The 19,801-nt window shown below is 45.3% G+C and overlaps 2 protein-coding genes and 1 long non-coding RNA gene across 7 annotated transcripts in view; 2 read left to right on the top strand and 1 right to left on the bottom strand.

Moving 5' to 3' along the window:
* FAM107A (family with sequence similarity 107 member A) overlaps nucleotides 1-3,889 on the top strand; it is a 30,102-nt gene extending 26,213 nt beyond the window's left edge. For both annotated transcript variants that reach the window (XM_007537472.3, XM_016194475.2), the window contains exon 4: nucleotides 895-3,889. In XM_007537472.3, the coding sequence (XP_007537534.1) occupies nucleotides 895-1,002 (108 nt within the window). In that variant the 3' untranslated portion in view covers nucleotides 1,003-3,889. The remainder of the gene's footprint in view (nucleotides 1-894) is intronic.
* A 1,457-nt stretch (nucleotides 3,890-5,346) lies between these two features.
* LOC132541873 (uncharacterized) lies at nucleotides 5,347-13,606 on the bottom strand. Of its 2 annotated transcripts, XR_009552970.1 has the most exons (4): nucleotides 13,324-13,606; nucleotides 10,648-10,705; nucleotides 7,255-7,394; nucleotides 5,347-5,471 (listed from the first exon to the last, which is right to left on the bottom strand). It is a non-coding gene; the product is annotated as an uncharacterized LOC132541873 (long non-coding RNA). The 2 variants fall into 2 exon arrangements; XR_009552969.1 differs by lacking the exon at nucleotides 13,324-13,606 and having other exon boundaries at nucleotides 10,648-11,449.
* The window catches only part of ACOX2 (acyl-CoA oxidase 2), a 55,616-nt gene continuing 46,215 nt past the window's right edge, over nucleotides 10,401-19,801 (top strand). For all 3 annotated transcript variants that reach the window (XM_060203011.1, XM_007537467.3, XM_060203012.1), the window contains exons 1-2: nucleotides 10,401-10,482; nucleotides 13,950-14,189. In XM_060203011.1, the coding sequence (XP_060058994.1) occupies nucleotides 14,012-14,189 (178 nt within the window). In that variant the 5' untranslated portion in view covers nucleotides 10,401-10,482; nucleotides 13,950-14,011. The remainder of the gene's footprint in view (nucleotides 10,483-13,949; nucleotides 14,190-19,801) is intronic.

Raw genomic sequence — 19,801 nt, forward strand, 5'->3', positions numbered from 1 at the left:
TTTTTACTGGGTTATTTTTACTCTTTTTGTAGATCTGTATCAATTACAGCTGTACAAATGTATGATATCACTCACTTATTGGATGTGCAATGTACAAATATCTTCTCCAATTTACTGGGTTGCCTGTTATCTTTGTATAGTTTTTTTTATGTGTAGAAGCTCCTTAACTTCATGTAATCCCATTTACTTACTCTTTAATTTAATTTCTCATGTCCAGAGAGCCAAGTCTTCAAATCTTTGGCATGAAGATACCACAAAGTTTCACTGACATTTTCTTCTATAAACTTTAGAGTTTCTTGCCTAATATTCAGATCTTTGATACATTTTTATTTGACTTTGGTGTGTGATGTTAGGAGTTGGTCTAGTTTCATTTTTCTTTATTATTATTATCTTTATTTGATAGAGACAGCCAGAAACCAAGAGGAACGGGGTGATAGAGAGGAAGAGAGAGACACCTGCAACACTGCTTCAACACTCACAAAGCTTTCCTCATGCAGGTGGGGAGCAGGAGCTCGAACCTGGGGTCTTGTGCATTGTAACAGGTGCATTCAACCAGGTGTGCCACCAAGCGGCCCCTCTAGTTTCACTTTTCTACATGTGGCTGTTCAATTTTTCCAGCACTATCTGTTGAAGAGAACTTCTTTACCCCCATTGAATGGTTTGGGCCCCTTTGTCATATTTTAGGTGTTTATATAGGTGTGGGCTGAAATCTGGGCTCTTGATTCTGCTCCATTAATCCAAGTGTCCATTTTTATTCCAGTACCATGCTGTTTTGACTACTATTGCTTTGTAGTATAAAATGAAGTTGGGGAGCATGATACCTCCACATTTTTGCTTTTTCTAAAAGCTTCTTGAAGTCCACACACTTCACACCTCTGCTTCTCTCTCCCTCAGCTGGAGAAGCCTGTGGAGAAGGAGGAGGACCACGCCCCCGAATTTATCAGAGTCCGGGAGAACCTTCGAAGAATCGCAACTCTGACCAGTGAAGAGAGAGTGCTGTAGAGCAGGCTGCTGGGGATCCAGCCCTCACCTCCCACTCCCTCTGCTGCCAATCCTCCCTTGCAGCCCTCCAGTATCCAGCAGCGCTTGGGACACCTGTGATGTTTGCTTCTGTCAAAATGCATCATCCCCGAGGGACTGGCCCTCCCTGAGAAGTTTGGGGCCCTTCTAGGCTTCCAGGCATTTTCAGAGCACTCACTCCTCCTGCTCCCAGTGGTTTCTGAGCCAGGCAGAGGTCTTTTTCTGGAAGAGTTTGGGAGGGACAGATGGGCAGCTAACCAAGCAATCTAACCAAGCAATTGGTCCAGTGCCACTTCCCTGGCCCTGAGTTCAGGGGTGCACTGGGATGGCTCAAGTGCAGCTGCCTGGGTGAGAGAAGGCCTCTAGGACCTCCCCCCCAGAAGGGAAGAGTCCTAAGTCCTCAGCATTTGCTAACCTTTGCCCCGCACCCATGCACCCATGCTTTGTGTTCCTCTTCTCCCTACCCAGTCAGTGACCACACCTCCGCAGTCCAGGCTGCAGCCTTCCTGCTTCCAGGAGGCCTAAACTCTACTGTGCCTATGAATCACTGCAGGGCTTTAAAAAAGGCAGTGGGGGGTCGGGGGAACTGTGTGACTGACACCTGCCAGGCTGCTGGCTGGAGCACTATAAGGTGAGCATTGAGGCTAGAGTACCCAGGAAGGATGATGCTGGATGGCTGCCTTGCCTGGCTGACCTCTTCCCTACTCCCTGCACCCCCACCCCCACCCCAGCTCTGCAGCCCCCAGGGTCCTTCCCACCCCACCAAGCCCCAGGGACCCTGTGCCCTGGGAAGGCTCCGGCTGAGAAAATTGCATGGGTGGGTTCTGCAAAGGTTGTTTTCACCCAAGATGTATAGACTTTACCAATCTGTTTCTCACCGCATTCTCATGATGCAGTTCTGGCCAAAAAATTAATAATAATGATAATAATAAATGAAAAAATTGAAGCCATTTCCAAAAAAAAAAAAAAAAAAAGCAATGAACAACTTAACAGTGATGTCCAGAAGGTTCCAGTCATGTAAGTGGAGGTTTGCAGACTTGCCATCCCCCTTGCAGACTGGCCCTTCTGAGCTCCTCCTTCCAGCCTCTGCCCATGTGAGCTGCCCCAGCTCCAGTGGAAGCACTTTCTTCCTGGAGAATGCCTTCCCTCCTAAGACCCAGTGTTTCCACCTTGTGTGCCTACCCTGTTATTCAAGATTCAGAAAATAAACCAGGCCTTTTTAAAAAAAAATTATTTATTTTATGGAAGAGAGATATAGAGGGAAAGATACTCAGAAGACAGACTAGAGCACTGCTCAACTTTGGCTTAGGGTAGTGCTGGGAACTGAACCTGGGACCTCAGAGCCTCAGTCATGAAAATCTTTTTTTTTTTTAAGTCTTTTGAATAACACTATACTCTCCCCAACCCTGACCTGTCTCACCCCCCCCAAAAAAAAAAAAAAAACACCCAGGAATGAAAGCCCAGCCTCCGGCTTTCTAAAACCATCATTTCAAGTAGCAGGGCAGCACTAGAAAGACTTTCCATCCAGGCAGTGGTGCACCTAGTAGAGGATACATATGCTACCATGTATGAAGACCCTGGTTCAAGCCCCTGCTCCCCACCTGCAAGGGGGGGAAGCTTCATGAGTAGTGAAGCAGGGCTGCAGGTGTTTCTTTCTCTACCTCTCTCTATCACTATTTCTCTCTGTCTCTATTGGATTAAAAAAGTAAATAAAAATAAGTATATCCATTGCCACCCCAGAAGTAGCACTGCTAGGAAAGAAAGGGAGGGGGAGGAAAAGAAAGAGAAGAAAGAATTGTTCATATTTGCACATATATGCAACCCAGGTTCCGAGTCTGGCTCCCACCACACTGAAGGAAGATTCAGTGTTGTGGTCTCTTTCACTCCCTAACTCTATGCTTCTTTGAGAAAGAGGGGTGGGAGGGCTTTTCTGTCCAACCTCCCCACTAAGTGCTGCCACTGAGTGCTGTCTGGTTCTCAGAAGCAAAGGGTGGAACTTCGAGGAGGAAAGGGATCACCTGATCTCCCTGTAGCTGGGCAGTTAGAGTTGTGACCTGAGGTCCTGTGACAAGTGCCAACATGTGAGTGCCAATGCAGATGTTCTGCCTGTGCCTGAACATCTTTCTGTGTGTCTCTGTGTAAGTTGAATTCCAATGTGCCCCTGCTGGTGAGAGTGTGGAAATGTCATTGTAAACAGCTACCAGGTGAGAGTGAGGCTAAGAATGCAGTCCCTAAAGACCACCAGTCCTCCCAGAGGAGGTGTGCTCAGGGGTCTCTCACTCAGGCACGTGTAGAGAAAGGAGGTAGCATCCAGAATACAGTGGGATACCCACCACGACCCCCAGGCAGTACCCAGGCTTCCTCTCAGTGGCTCCAGGGTTGCCTCACAAAGGAGCAAGTCATAGAGAACAAAGGTGAGAAGAAGGAACCTCAAATGCTGTGTCACCCCATGTCAAGCCAGGCCAGATGCCTCATTTCCTCCCCATTGGTGAATCTCAACTCTTCCCTAGTCAGTTTTCACTGAGGTAGTACAGGTTGTGAATCCAGATTCAGACTATTCCAATCTCCTCTGCAGCTTGAGGTGACCAAGCATAGACAGTGAAGTTTAAGAGGATATTCACAAGGGCTTCTGGAAGGCTTTTTTTTTTTTTTTATAAAAGAGACAAACACAGCTAACATTTCTTTACCCTCCCTTCTTCATGCCTGGGTTTATGATGCCTGGCACCATAGCTGCCATCTTTCTACAATGAGGAAAAAGCCAAGAGACTCATAAGTACATTGGCACCTAGACATCATATGACTAAACTAAGGCCAGCAGCCATCCTCCTCCAGAACTCTTGTGGATAAAAATAAAACCCTCTTTGTTTGAGCCATTGTTTCTTGATCTTTGTTACATGTAAATATAAGTATTCCTAGCTAACACAGAAAACAGACTTGCTGCCCAAAATTCCTGCAGACCATACTGAGAATCCAGAGCTCCCCTTCCTGGGAGAAATCTGTGGGGTTAGGATCTCCAGAAGCAGTACCTAGGATCTGTCTATCTACATGGTTGACCTGCATGGAGCCAGTCAGAGAGCTGGCATTTGGGAATCAGTAACTCACACATTCAACAAACACTGATGTTGTCTACTGGGTTCCAGGAGGCATGCTGTGTGCTGGGGGCATAGTGTCAAAGGACATAAAGGATCACTACAGTTGCCTCCACTCACCACATCTCCGCTACTCCTTACAGCCTAGACTCAACACAACAGCCAAATGGATCCTATTAAAACCTAAGTCAGTGGGCAGAGGGTGGCGATGCACCCAGGTGAGTGCACACATTACCATGCACAAAGGCCCGGTCTCCACCTACAAGGGGGAAACTTCCTAAGTGATAAAGCGGTTGCAGCAGGTGTCTCTCCTTCTACTTCTCTGCCTCCCTCTCTCCTCTCAATCTCTCTCTGTCCTATGAAATAATAATAATAAATTAAAAAACCTAAGGCACAGCCCTCCACCAGTCCACTAGAAAGTGCTTCCTGTGGTAGAGCACCCTCTGTGGCTAACCCCTTTTTACCCTCTAACCTTTGACCTCCCTCTTGTGCCTGTAGTTCCAGTCTACCCAAAGACCCCTTGCCCACCACCCCCACCCAGCCCCTCTGTACCTGCCTCCACAGCCTGCAGTGTCCTTCCCTCAGCAAGCTGCACACCCTACTCTAGTTCTTTCTTCATGCTCCTAAACAAGGATCCCCCTGACCACCACATCTCACATCATAACATCTCCTACAGGCTCCCCGTACTTCCCTTCCCTGCCTTACTTTTTCTCCATACTGATGATCACCATCTAGCACATGTACTCACTTATATATCTTGTGGCAGTTCTATCTGAGCAGAAGTTTCTGACTGTCTTGTTGAACCAACCCCATATGGCTCTACTGCCTCCTCCTCTCTGGCCAGTGTGGTGGGTGGGGAGGGCAGGTTAGGCCTATGTCCACTTGGCAGAGTGGGCTCTGGAACAAGAATACTAGCCCAGGATCAAGGAGATAGTCCAGCATCTGAGAGCTGAGAGCAAAGGGCTTGCATACCTAAGGGCCACATATGATTCTTGACACTGCTGTAAACCAGAATTGAGCAATGTTCTGCACTATCTATCTATCTAACTATCTATTTATCTATCTATCTATCTATCTATCTAACTATCTTTTTACCAGAACACTGCTCCACTCTGGCTGTGGTAGTTCTGGGGATTGAACCTGAGACCTTGAAGCCTTGGGCATGAAAGTTTTGCATTATAACTATATTATCTCCCCATCCCTCCTCCCACCCTACCTTTCATAAGAATGAAACAAATTTCTCTTTTTTAAGTTTTGATATTTATTTTTTCATATGAGATCAAAACTGAGACAGAAGGGAAGATAGAAAGGGAGAAAAAGAGAGACCTGTAGCACTGCTCTGCCATTTGTGAAGCTTCTTCCCTGCAGGTGGAAAGCAAATAAATCTTTAAGGAAAAAAAAAATTCCAGAGGTTGTTCATAGTTCATAGTTCACCCAGTAGAACACAGGCCTTTCCATTTATCCGTCTGAACTTGAGGACTTCAACCTCCACCTCTGAAAATATGTTCAAACCAACTGGAGTACCGTGAGTCTTGGGATTGAGTGCCTGTACCTCAGAATTCCTACCTTCTGCTCCCCATAAACAACCTTGATCCATACTCCCAGCAGGGGGAGAAGTGATAGGATGAAGATAAGGGGACTCTGCACTCCAGCTCCATCAGCACCCAGAGAGAGAGGAAAAGGAGAGGGACATATGGAGGTAGCTTTGATGTCATGAATGGTTTAGAGGGAAAGAGAGGATTGAATCAAAAAAGAAGGGGTAACTTTGTATAAATGTGGACAGATAGTTGTAGGGAAGATGGTTGGACCATGGCTACAACCTTAGGGGAACTTTGGTGGACTGCAGTGGGGAGAGTGAAGATTCAGAACTCTGGCGGTGGGAGTGGTGTGGACTCAAACAGGGGTCAAAATTACTTGATATTTCAGTGTCCCCCAGAGACCTACCAATCCCCAAGCACCTTGCTTCCCCAGGCCTTGCCTTAGTGTAACCCTTCAGCTGGGCCCCACTAGGAACAGAGCCTGCCCCTCACCTCCATACCCCCACACACCCTCCTACCCCTGCCTCCAGGACTCAGATATCCTCTTCCTGGCCTGCTGTGAGGTTTTGAGCTGCTGACTGGCAGCCATTTACCCAGAAAGGGCCTTGTGCTGGGCTTGCTTCCCAAATACAGCCCTCTTATTTCCAGAAAAACAGGATTGCCCAGTGACAGTTCACTAGCAGCCCACAGGGGCTGCCTGCCAAAGCCAGTGGGGCTTCCCATTTCCCCAAGGAAGAGCTTCCTGGAGGACTGGGAGGCACCCTTTTTGCATTTGACCTAAAAACACACCCTCCCCCTGCAAGACTGGCATCAGATTCGCCCTGCAGAGAAAATTCACCAAGGCCCAGACCCAGACTCCACTGTGTCAATCACATATGGTCACAAGCTTGAATGACTCATTGAGCCTCACTGTCCACATCTGTGACACAGGGGATGACACCACCTATTAAGTGTTTAGTGACAAAAAGACTGGGTTGAACACTAAGAATTCTCTCACTTAACCTCTGGTTAACTATCCTGGCTTCCACTGTACAAGTAAGAGATCCAAAGCTTAGAGACAAAAAAAATAAATAAATAAAAAAGCACAGTGGAACTTATAAAGCAAGGACTGCAAGGAAAAGCATAAGGTGACTCTTGGACTGTGTATGGTATATTGCACCAAAGCAAAGGACTCTAGGGAAGGAGGGAGAGGGATGGGAGGGAGGGGCACTGGGGTCCTAGTGTATGACAGGGGAAAGGGGCCTAGGCTGGGGGAACAAGTGTTTTGAAGACACTAATCATGGAAAGGAAGATGAGAGGTTGCACCTATGTGTCAATAACTGCACTGTAAATCATTTACCACCACTCCCCATAAAGTATTTTTAAAAAAAGACAGCAGGTGGCAGAAGTGAGACATGAACCCTTCACACATTCGTCCCAGGCGTGTCCTTTTCCAAGGACCTTTTCCAAGGCTCCCACATTCAGATGTCCCCATCTGTCACCAAAAACATTACTTTTTTTTTTTTTTTTTAGCTGAAGCCAAAATGCCTTCCTCCTTTCTCCTTCTTCCTTTCCTGCCAAGCACGCCCTCACCAGACTGGGAGAGGGAGGGCCTGAGAGACAAGTACCTTAGCCTCATCCTGCTGTCAATCTTGACAAAAGACAGTGGCCATATGGAGCACAGGGTTCTGCATGCCTGTCCTTGATCCAGGAAGCTCAGAGGAGGAGCAGGAAGAAGAGAAACAGGTATTGAGCATCTTCTGTACCCCTGGAAGGTCCCAGCACAGGAGAGATCAGGCACAGAGTAACCAGCCCAGGATGTGGCATGTATTTGTTATTTATGAGAGAAAACCAGAGCACTCTGGCACATATGACACTAGGGATCAAACTCGGGACTTCATGCCTGAGAGTCCAACACTTTATCCGCTTCCTATTCCCAAACTCAGAGCAAGTTTGGCAGGTTTTAAGGGGTGGAGGATCCTTCTCCCTCTCTTTCCCTGTGAAGGTTAGGTTGGCAGGTGGCTCAGTGAGCACAGGGAAATAGAAAGGGAGAAAGAGAGAGAGAGGGAGGGAGAGAGAGGGAGACATATAGCACCGCTCGACCATTTTTGAAGCTTTTTTCCCTGCCGGTGGAGAGCAAATAAATCTCTAAAGGAAAAAAAAAAAATCCCAGAGGTTGAGACATAGTTCACCCAGTAGAGCACAGGCCTTTCCATTTGTCCATCTGAACTTTAGGACTCCAACCTCCACCTCTAAAAGTCCTGGCATGAGAAATATGAAAAACCCAGGCTGCAAGATCTGTTGAACTTCAGACTGTGGGTATGGAGGTGACCCAGCTTTGCCATTGGCCAGGTAGACATTCCTAGAGGTTCCTCGGTAGCACCAGCTTCTTGTGTTGCTTTGATGACAGAGTTAATGAATATAAAATGTTTTGGAACTGCCAGGCACATGGCCAGCACTCAGTAAAAAATTAATTATCTATGGTCTGGGAGGTGGCGCAGTGATAAACCTTTGGACTCTCAAGCATGAGGTCCCAAGTTTGATCTCTGGCAGCACACGTGCCAGAGTGATGTCTGGTTCTTTCTCTCTCCTCCTGTCTTTCTCATAAGTAAATGAAATCTTTAAAAAAAAAAATTAGCTTTGTCTTCTCATCTTTGGCAGTTTCATGCCCACCCCCTGGTTTCCCTTAGATCCTAATCCTGTCTGGCATGCTTGTGCCTCAAGGCTGACTATCCCAAGGCCTGCATACTCCCAGTCTTCAACTAGGGGAACAGTATCACTTCTACTCCTTTCACTATGATTGTAAGATGACCCTTGGGGGGGGGGAGGGTCAGGCAGTGGCACACCTGATTAAGCACACAAATTACCATATGCAAGGACCCTGGTTCCCTACCTGCTGGGGGGACACAACTCTCTCTCTCTCTCTCTCTCCATATCCTCCTTCTCAGTTTCTCTCTGTCCTATCAAATTAAAATAAAATAATTATGTAGAAATATTTTTAAAAGGAAAGAAAAAAAATGTCTGCCAGGTGTGGTGGATTTGTAGTGCTGGCCTTGTGTCCCAGTGATAACCCTAGCAGAACAAGTAAAATAAAATAAAATAAAATAAAATAAAATAAAATAAAATAAAATAAAATAAAATAAAATAATGACTCTGGAGAATGTTCTATCGCATCTGGGTATGGCTGTCCAGAAAGCACAATGCGGATGATTCACCAAACAAATTGTATACGCTGGTTACCTATGTACCTGTCACCACTTTCAAAAATCTATAGACAGTCAGTGTGGATGAGAACCAAATATTAATTGTCAAATAAAATTACAAAAAGAAAAGAAAAGAAACTGCATATGCGCAAGGCCCCAGGTTGGGGGATGGGTGGGAGGTAGCAGCGACAAATGCATAGCCATGACTGTATCACTTCTGGGTTTTCCTGATCATTGCTGCTGTGATTATGTTAGCGAGCATAAATCAAACCACCATCCACTGCAAGGAAGCAAAGATGTTTATTGACGAATTGCAATCCGGGCCAGATGGTGACTGGTGTTAGTCTACCAAGCTCGACGACGAACAGGGCTCAAACCACACAATTTATAGGAATTCAGACTACACTCAGGGAGGGGGAGCACATCACCTTATCAACCTACATCCAATAACAGGCTATAGCAAACACAAAATCCAATCATTTCAAACTTAGCAAAAAGCGGGGTCCATACAAAGCAAAGCGCGGGCTAATTTCAAACCTTGCAAAACCAGACAACCAATAAGACTTGACCAGGTATTAGGTCCTCACATCCCCCTACCATCATACCAGGCCATCTGGCGACCAGTATACTGCTGGGGCTGTGCAGAGGTCCTGATAAGACTAACCCTCACACAGAACTTCTGTAAAACACTTGATAGCCTTCACTGATTAGTCCCATTCTTCAGAGGGAAAAGGGCAAGGAATTTTCCATCTCATACTACAAGCAACTCATACTAAAAGTGCTTAACAAACAACTGCATAAAAAGGGAATTTCAAGGCTACTGCCTTTTACATCTAGGAGGTAAGAAGCCCACTTCCTGCACATGGTGCGAAGTGCAGGGACCGGCATAAGAATCCTGGTTCGAGCCCCCAGCTCCCCACCTGCAGGGAAGTCGCTTCACAGGCCTAAGCATGAGCGTCCTCTCCATACAGGGCAACACTTGCAGCTGTCTATCTTTCTCTCCCGCCTGTATCTTCCCCTCCTCTCTCCATTTCTCTCTGTCCTATCCAACAACAACAACATCAGTAACAACAACTATAATAACTACAACAATAATAAAAACAACTAGAGCAACAAAAGGGAAAATAAATAAATAAAATTTTAAAAAAAAAAAAGAAGCCCGTTTCCAGGAACCAAGAAAACAGCTATCAGCTCAAGTAGCAAAGGCTTGGCATGGCACTATTTATTTGCAAGAGCTTTCCTTTCTGAAGCTGAAGAAAAGGAGAGGTGAAATGAATCAGTCACACACTTTCAGGATTTAAACTCATCTCTCCAATGCTCAGTGGTGGCTATGGTGTTTCTTTGTGCAAATATGTGCTCTGGAGGGTAGAACTTAGTGTGCAGGGAGAGGAGAAGGATCTCAGCTGCAGCCACTCTCTCCCTCCTGCTAAGCCATGCATCTCACAGGAGCCCATTGTCATTTCCCCAGGACAGCCTGAGGCAAAGCAGAAAACTGCATGTGATAAGAGCTGGGAACAGCTCAGAAGTTTGCTGCCAGCAGAGTCATGTTCCTGTCCCTTTAGGGGGAGGAGGAAGGGGCTGGGCCTTCCAGAATAGGCTTGGCAAGCAGCTAGTCAGAGATCTAGACCTGGCTAGGAGAGCTGAAGGACAGAGGTGAGTGAGGAGAGCTGGGGCAGGGGCAGGGGCTAGGAATGAGCAGGGAGGGCCTAGGAGACCCCAGAGCACTGAACCAACTGAGTACTAGGACCCTCCCCACTGCTGTCAACCATACCATGAACTTCCGGTTCTTTGCTCTCATTATGTACTTCCTGTACATACCCGTTGGTCAGGTCAGGGCCACATCATGAGTTTAACAATGTTCCACTTCCTCCCAGAGCTTGTTTTTTAGTGAGGGGAGGCAGAAGTAAAGAGAAACAGTAAATGAACAAATGAGTGCGCATGTCAGGATACAAAGAAAGAGGAAAAGCAACTAAGACTGGGAATGTTAGGGGGAGAGGGGCATTGGCTTGAGGGTGGGAGACTTTGAGAGAGGATGCCATTGGTCCAGAACTGGGAGGAGTTTGTGAGGAAACCACATGGGTGGCCAGGGAAAGGGAGTTTGTACAGGGAGCAGCCCAGCAGCAGCTGGCTTGGGGGAATGAGGCCTAGCATGTTTGAACACAGCAGCGGGTGGAGAGAACCAGGGACCAAGAGGATCAAAATGGGGCTGGGAATAAGGAGGAATAAGCTGAGGAGCTTTAGAGTCAGGACAGTTAGGGACCATCCCTGTGGCCATGCAGGCCCTGCAAGAAAATACTGGGCAGCAGGGAAAACAGTTCATGGTGGTGCTGGGGATAGAATCTGAGACCCAGGAGCCTCAAGCATGAAAGTCTTTTGTAGAACTATTATACCATCTCCCCAGTTGCCCTCTTTCCTCCCTCAGATCATAGGCACTGTTTTCATCCTAGTTCAGACACCTGGGGCTTGGGGGGTTGTAAACAGCTTCTCAGACCTCAGAAATGCAGGTGCACTCCCCAGGCCAGTAAAATAGGCCATTTGGATAGTGCACTGCACTGAAGGAAGCGTCAGTGCTGTAGTCTTTCTCTTTCTCTCTCTGTCTAAATAAATAAGAGAGAGACAGAGAGATAGACAGAGAGATAGACTGCTCAGTTCTGGCTTATGGTGGTGCTAGGGATTGAACCTGGGACCTCAGAGCCTCAGGCATGAAAATCTTTTGCATAACCACTATGCTGTCTCCCCAGCTCATATTTTACTTTTAATCAATAAACATGATGGCAAGAGATCCCCTTGTCAGCAGCCCCCAGGGCCCTGACACCCACCGAGGGGAACTGGTTTAGAAGCCTAAGCATAAGCCTCCTCTCCATACAGGGCAACACTTGCAGCAGTGTACCTGCAGGGGTGTGTTAAAGAGAGCCATCCAGCTAGTGGCCACTGCAGGAGGATTACAGCACTAGGTTCCTGGGACCCAGGAAGCACCAGAGCAGACCCCAGCACCCCCTGCCTTGGGAGAGGGACATCTCCATAAACAAGGAGTAAGAAATTTTTGCTTACTGTCCACTCCCAGAGCATCCGGTGAAGGCACCAACAGGGCCACTGCCATCAGGAGCTCAGGAGGGCTCTGAGAGGCAGGACTCCTGAGAGCTGGGGCACACTAGGAACCCCAAGGAGCCACAGCCTGAAGTGGAAGGGGCTAGGCCATGGCAAATGGGGTGCAAGGTGTGCTGGCTATCAGGGAGCATGAATCCACACCACAACCAGGGGGCGCATAAGGAGCAAATCCCACGTGGGGCAGGGAGACCATACTTCATGCAGTTTAAGAGCTAGGCCAGGCAGAGTCCTTCAACAAATAAAAATGGAATTACTTTATGAACTAGTAATATCAATATTAGTATTGTTATTATTAATATAATATTAATATTAGGAATTTATTAAAGGACATGCAAACACTAATTCAGAGGGGCATATGCACCCCTATGTTCATAGCTGCATTATTCCCAATAGCCAAAGAGCAGAAGCAGTCCAAATGCCTATAGACAGATGACTGGCTAAAGAAGTTACAGGATAGAATACTACTCTGCAATAAAAAAAAAAATGATATTGTGTCCTTTGGAATAAAATGGATGGAATGGAGGCCAGGCAGTGGTGCATCTGGTTAAGCACACACATTACAATGTACAAGGACCCAGGTTTAAGCCCCTGGTCCCCACTTGTAGGGGCAAAGCTTCACAAGTAGTAAAGCAGGGTTACAGGTGTCTCTCTGTCTCTCTCCCTCTCTTTCTCTCCCACCCTCTCAATTTTTCTCTGTCTCTATCCAATAATAAATAAAATTAAATAAAATAAAATTTTAAAAGGGATGGAACTGGGGGTGATTAGGCATAGCAAAATAAATGAAGAGATGAAAGGCAACTACTAAATGGTTCCACCATGCAGAATCTAGAGAACTGATATAAACAAACTTGAGAAAGAAAAAAGAAAACAAAAAGCAGATGCAAACAAACTGTTTCTAAGACTTTGTGAGAACTATGGTGGTTATCTTGGGAGGTAGGAGGTTGGGAACACAGAACTTTGGTGGTGAGTGTGGTATAAAACTATACACTATAATTTCACAATCTTATAATCTACTATTAATCACAAGTAAAAAATGAGGAAAAAAATAGAGGCAAACATGTAAGGATGTAGGTTCAAGCCTCTAGTTCCCACCTGCAGGGGGGAAGCTTCACAAGCTGTGAAGCAGTGCTATGGGTATCTCCTTCTCTCTCTCTCTCTCTCTCTCTCTCTTTCTTTCTTTCTTTCTTTCTCCCCTTCCTCTCAAGTTCTCTCTGTCTCTAGCCAATCAAACAATCAGTCAGTCAATCAATATTCTTTTAAAAGAGGTCAGTAAGGGTAAGACACATGCAAGAAAGATTGAGGCCAGGCAAGAGGTAACAGGTCTGAGGTGGCAAAGATGAGTCTAAGAGATGAGTCTAAGGGACTCAAGGACAGAGTAGAGTCTACCTGGTAGTCTGTTGTTGGGGTCAGAGGCTTCTAAGAGGTGGGGGTGAGATGCCATAAGGAAGTAAGTCCACCCTGGAGTCTCTGAGGGGCACTTCCTAAGCAAAGAGGAAGAAGTTTCCTCAGAGCTCAAGGAGATAGGCTGGATGAGGTCAAGACCTGGGAGAGCAGGAGACAGGGACTGAAAGGCAGGCTGGAGCCTGGCCCTAGCACTAGTGCTCCACCCATCTCCTCCCAGAGGCAATCCACTGGCCACCAGTGGGGCAGAGGTCAGATCAGGCCAGACTCTGCCCACGGGGAGGGGCAGGGGTGTTTCAGGGGAGCACTTTTCCTCTTAAAAGCAGCCCTGAAGTATGGACCGACCAGTCAACGCCCATGTTCAGCAGGGAAGTAATTACAGAAGCCAGACCTTCTACCTTCTGCAACCCTCAATGACCCTGGGTCCATGCTCCCAGAGGGCTAGAGAATGGGAAAGCTATCATGGGAGGGGGTGGGTTAAGGAGATTGGGTGGTAGGAATTGTGTGGAGTTGTACCCCCTCCTACCTTATGGTTTTGTTCGTTAATCCTTTCTTAAATAAAAAATTAAAAAAAAAAAAAGCAGCCCTGACTGGCACTTGCTCCCTCACAGCTCCCTGGCACTACTACCCAAGGTGCAGAGCAGCCCCTTGTATTGTCAAGCCACAAGACTCCATGCAGAGGCAGGCAAGCATGGGCAGCCCCCTGCACCGAGTGTCACTGGGGGACCCCTGGAGCAGGCACATGCACCCTGACATCGCCAGCGAGAGATGCACCCCATCCTTCAATGTGGAGCGACTCACCAACATCCTCGATGGGGGCATCGAGAAAACAGCACTGCGGAGACATGTGGGTGAGAGCGGGCTGGGCCAGGGGTGCCCGTGAAGGGAGAGGCTTCGTTGCACAGTCCCTTCAAATGCCCAAGCATTCTCTCAAAAGCCCACTGAGAAGGGTTAAGTGGTGGTGCATCTGCTTGAGTGCACATGGTGCCATGTGCAAGGACCTGGAGTTCAAGCCTCTGGTCCCCACCTGTAGGGGGGTAAGCTTCATAAGTGGCAAAGTAATGCTGCTCTCTCTCTCTCTCTCTCCCTCCCTCCCTCTCTCTCCCCCCACACCCTTGCCTTCTCCATTTCTCTCTGTATTCTAAAATAGAAGGGGAAAAAATGGCCACCAGGAGTAGTGGATTAGTTGTGCAGGCACTGAGCTTCAGCAATAACCCTGGTGAAAAGGAAGGAAGGAAGGAAGGAAGGAAGGAAGGAAGGAAGGAAGGAAGGAAGGAAGGAAGGAAGGAAGGAAAATGATTGTGGGAAGAGACTCTTATGCCGAAGGCTCCAAAGTCCCAGGGTCAGCACTAGAAGACAGAGCTGAGCAGTGTTCTGGGAGAAAAAAAAAGTAAAAAAAAAAAAAAGAGTGGGGGTGGGAGAGGGAGAAGGAGAGGAGAGGAGAGGAGAGAAAGAGAAAGAGAAAGGAAGAGAAAAAGAAAAAGAAAAAGGAAGAGAAAAAGAAAGGGAAAGGGAAAGAAAGAAGGTAGGAAGTAAAGGAGAAACTCACTGGGACTGTGAGGACATCCCTGACAGTTCATTCTTCTCTGAGCCCATCTGAGAGCCAGAGGAATCCTGGGAAGCAGGAGACCCAGATGACACTCCTTCTGCACAGTCTTGTATCTTTGTTTTTGTTTTTAATTTCTTTATTGGGGGATTAATGGTTTATAGTCGACAGTAAAATAACAATAGTTTGTACATTCATAACTTCCTAGTTTTCCACTTAACAATACAACCCCCACTAGATCCTCCTCTGCCACCATGTTCCAAGACCTGAACCCTTCCCCACCCCACCCCAGAGTCTTTTACTTTGGTGCAATATACCAACTCCAGTCCAAGTTCTGATTAGTGTTTTCCCTCCTGATCTTAAATTTCAAATTCTGCCTATGAATGAGATCATCCCATATTTATCCTTTTGTTTCTGAATTAGCTCACTTAACATGATTTCTTCAAGCTCCATCCCAGATGGGCTGGAAACAGTGAAATCACTATTTTTAATAGCTGAGTAGTATTACATTTTGTATATAGATCACAAATTGCTCAGCCACTCACCTCTTGTTAGACACCTGGGTTGCTTCCAGGTTTTAGCTATTACAAATTGTGCTTCTATGAACATAGGTATATACAAGTCTTTTTGGATTGTTGTGTTTTCCTTACAATATATCCCCAAAAGAGAAATTGCAGGGCCATAGGATATTTCCACTTCTAGCTTTCTGAATATTCTGTCCGTGTCCTCTCCATATTTTTGGATGGGGTCATTTGTTTTCTTGTTGAGTTTGGCGAGCTCTTTAGTACCTTCTTGAGAAAAAAGAACAGAACTGGAAGCATCACACTCCCAGATCTCAAATTGTATTAGAGGGCCATTGTAATCAAAACTGTCTGGTACTAGAATATAAATAGACACACTGACCAGTGGAATAGAATTGAGAGCCCAGAAGTAAGCCCTCACAACTATGAACATCTAATCCTTGACAAAGGTGCCCAGACAACTAAACAGGGACAAGAGTCTCTTCGACAAATGGTGTTGGGAAAACTGGGTTGAAACATGCAGAAGAATGGAACTTTATGTATATATTAAAAATGGTGACTGACTCATAATTTTCAGTATACAAGTCTTTCACTTCTTTGGTTAGGTTTATTCCTAGATATTTTCATTGTTTTTGTTGCTATAGTAAAAGGAATTGATTTCTGGATTTCAACTTCTTCTAACTTAGTGTTTGCATAGAGGAATGCCACTGACTTCTGAATGTTAATTTTGTAGCCTGACACCTTATTGTATTGCCATTGACTTTTGAATGTTAATTTTGTAGCCTGACACATTACTGTATTGCCTGATGATTTCCAAAAGCTTCTTGCTGGATTCCTTAGGTTTTTCTATGTAGACTATCATGTCATCTGCAAATAGGGAGAGTTTGACTTCTTCTCCTCCAATCTGTATGCCTTTAATTCCTTGCTCCTGCATGATTGCTATGGCAAGAACTTCCAACACTATGTTGAATAGTAATGGTGACAGTGGGCATCCCTGTCTAGTACCTGATCTGAGGGGAAATGCTTCCAGTTTTTCACCATTGAGTATGATGCTGGCTGTAGGTTTGCTATATATAGACTCCACTATCTTCAGGAATTTTCCATCTATTCCCATTTTTTGTAGTGTTTTGATCATAAAGGGATGTTGTATTTTGTCAAAGGCTATCTCTGCATCTACTAATATGACCGTGTGGTTTTTGGTCTTGCTTTTGTTGATGTGGTGGATCACGTTGATTGATTTACGTATATTAAACCAACCTTGTATGCCTGGGATAAACCCCACTTGGTCATGATGAACAATCTTTTCAATATACTGCTGTATCCAGTTGGCTAGAATTTTGTTCAATATTTTCGCATCTATGTTCATCAGAGATATTGGTCTGTAGTTTTCTTTTTTGGTTGTGTCCTTGTCTGCTTTTGGTATCAAAGTGATGTTGGCTTCATAGAAGCTGGAAGGCAGTATTCCAGTGTCCTCAATCTTCTGGAAGACTTGTATATATATATAATTTTTATATTTATTTATTTATTCCCTTTTGTTGCCCTTGTTGTTTTAGTAGTTATTGTTGTTGTTGTTGGATAGGACAGAGAGAAATGGAGAAAGGAGGGGAAGACAGAGAGGGGGAGAGAAAGACAGACACCTGCAGACCTACTTCACCACCTGTGAAGCTACTCCCCTGTAGGTGGGGAGCCAGGGGCTCAAACCAGGATCCTTACGCCGGTCCTTGCCCTTAGTGCCACTTGCGCTTAACCCGCTGCGCTACCGCCTGACTCCCCTGGAAGACTTTTAAACATAGAAGTATTAGTTCTTCTTTGAAGGTTTTGTAGAATTCATTTGTAAAACCATCTGGTCCAGGGCTTTTACTCCTGGGGAGGTTTTTGATAACTGTTTCAATTTCATTAGCTGTGATGGGCCTGTACATGTTATCTAGTTCCTCTTTACTTAATTTTGGAAGTTTGTAGGTCTAGGAAATCATCCATTTCTCTAGCTTGGTGTCATATAGTTATTCATAGAAAACTCACATGATATGCTGAACTTCTGTGATGTCTGTTGTGATATCTCCTCTTTCATTTATGATCCAATTTATTTGGGTCTTCTCTCTTTTTTGTTTTGTGAGTCTGGCTAAAGGTTTGTCGATTTTGTTCACTCTTTTGAAGAACCAACATTTACTTTCGTTGATGTTTTGTATGGTTTTCTTATTTTCAGTGTTATTTATTTATGCTCTAACTTTAGTGATTTCTGTCCTTCTGGTTGCTTTAGGGTACCTTTGTTCTTCTTCTTCTAGGTCTTTAAGATGTGCAATCAGGCTGTTTATTTGTGTTTTTTCCTTGTTCCCTAATGTGTGCTTGTATGGCTATGAACTTCCCTCTCAGTACTGCCTTAGCTATGTCACAAATATTTTGGTAGCTTGTGTCTTCATTTTCATTGAACTCTCAAAACATTTTGATTTCTTCCTTTATTTCCTCTTTGACCCAGTAGTTGTTAAGGAGTATACTGTTGAGCTTCCACATTTTGGGACTATTACTAATCTTTTGTTGATTGTTAAATGTTAGTTTAATTCCACTGTGGTCTGAGATGTTGCTTGGGATGATTTCAATGCTCTTGAATTTGCTGATGCTGTCTTTGTGGCCTAACATATGGTCTATCCTTGAGAGTGACCAATATGTACTTGAGTAAAATGTATATTCCAGTTTCTTGGGATGAATGACTCTGATAATGTCCAACAGTTCTAGTTTATCTATCTCTTCATTTAGCTCCCTTGTGTCTTTATTGATTTTGTGCCTGGATGATCTGTCAAGTTGAGAGAGTGGGGTGTTGAAGTCCTCTACTATGACTGTGTTGCTGTTAATATATTGCTATAGCTCTTTCAGTAGATGTTTGATGTATTTATATGGCTTCTCATTGGGTGCATAGATGTTAATAATTGTTACGTCCTCTTGATTGACTGATCCACTGTGCATTAAATAGTGTCCATCCATATCTTTTTTAATTTTATATGTTTTAAAGTCTATCATGTCAGATATGAGAATAGCTGTTCCTGCCCCTTTTTGTAGCCCAATGGTCTGTATGATAATTTTCCAACCTTTCACTTTGAGTCTGTGTTTGTCTTGTTGAGTTAGGTGGGTTTTCCATAGACAGCAGATTATTGGGCTTTGTTTTCTGATCCATCTTCCTACTCTGTGCCTTTTATTTTTTATATTTATTTATTCATTCCCTTTTGTTGCCATTATTGTTTTTTATTGCTGTAGTTATTATTTTTGTCGTTGTTGGATAGGACAGAGAGAAATAGAGATAGAAGGGGAAAATAGAGATGGAAAGAGACATAGAGTCACCTGCAGACCTGATTCACAACTTGTAAAGCGACCCACCCTGCAGGTGGGGAGCTGGGGGCTCAAACCGGGATCCTTTACTAGTCCTTGAGCTTTGCACCATGTGCGCTTAACCCACTGCGCTACAGCCTAACTCCCACTCTGTGCCTTTTAATAGGTGAATTCAGGCCATTAACATTTATTGATATCATAGATTGAAGTTATTTTAATGCCATTATTGTAGTTTTTTTCTCCTCCAGGGTTATTGTTGGGCTCGGTGCCTGCACCATGAATCCACCGCTCCTGGAGGCCATTTTTTCCCCCTTTTGTTGCCCTTGTTGTTGTAGCCTCCTTGTGGTTATTATTATTGCCATTGTTGATGTTGTTTGTTGTTGGATAGGACAGAGAGAAATGGAGAGAGGAGGGGAAGACAGAGAGGGGGAGAGAAAGATAGACACCTGCAGACCTGCTTCACCGCCTGTGAAGCGACTCCCTGACAGGTGGGGAGCTGGGGCTCAAACCGGGATCCTTACGCCGGTCCTTGTGCTTTGCGCCACATGCGCTTAACCCACTGCGCTACCGCCTGACCCCCTGTAGATTTTTAGAGTGTTCTGATATATGACATATTTATGGTGATCTGATTGTTTATAGGAGACCTTGCCCCCAGCTAAAGCTGAACTGAGCTCCACTCTATGGCCTTGTGTTTCTGAATAAATCCTTATTTCTGAGGGAATTATTCACATATTTCCAAATTTATCACATAAATGTTGTGAAAAGGCTCCTACTATGGCTCCATACCTCTTGACCACTGGCAGTGTATTTTTTCTTCTGAGTCACCCTGCCAGTTCTCTGCCCCTCCCCCCTCATGTCAGTATAAGGCTTCCTTGATGCTGTTCCAGCCCCTGAGGGGCAACAGCAATGGAAACCCACAGTTGTAAATTGGTGAGGCTTAAATCTCCTCCTTTCAGCAATCTTTGTTGATAAAACTCAAACCAGAGGTAGTGTTTCAGTTGGCAGATTATCGGACTGCTACCAGCCACTCCCATGTAGGTATGAACTTTTAGCCCCAGGAATCTCCTTAGGTCCCTCT

This window comes from Erinaceus europaeus, chromosome 12 (genome assembly GCF_950295315.1).
Source record: "Erinaceus europaeus chromosome 12, mEriEur2.1, whole genome shotgun sequence".
NCBI lineage: Eukaryota > Metazoa > Chordata > Mammalia > Eulipotyphla > Erinaceidae > Erinaceus > Erinaceus europaeus.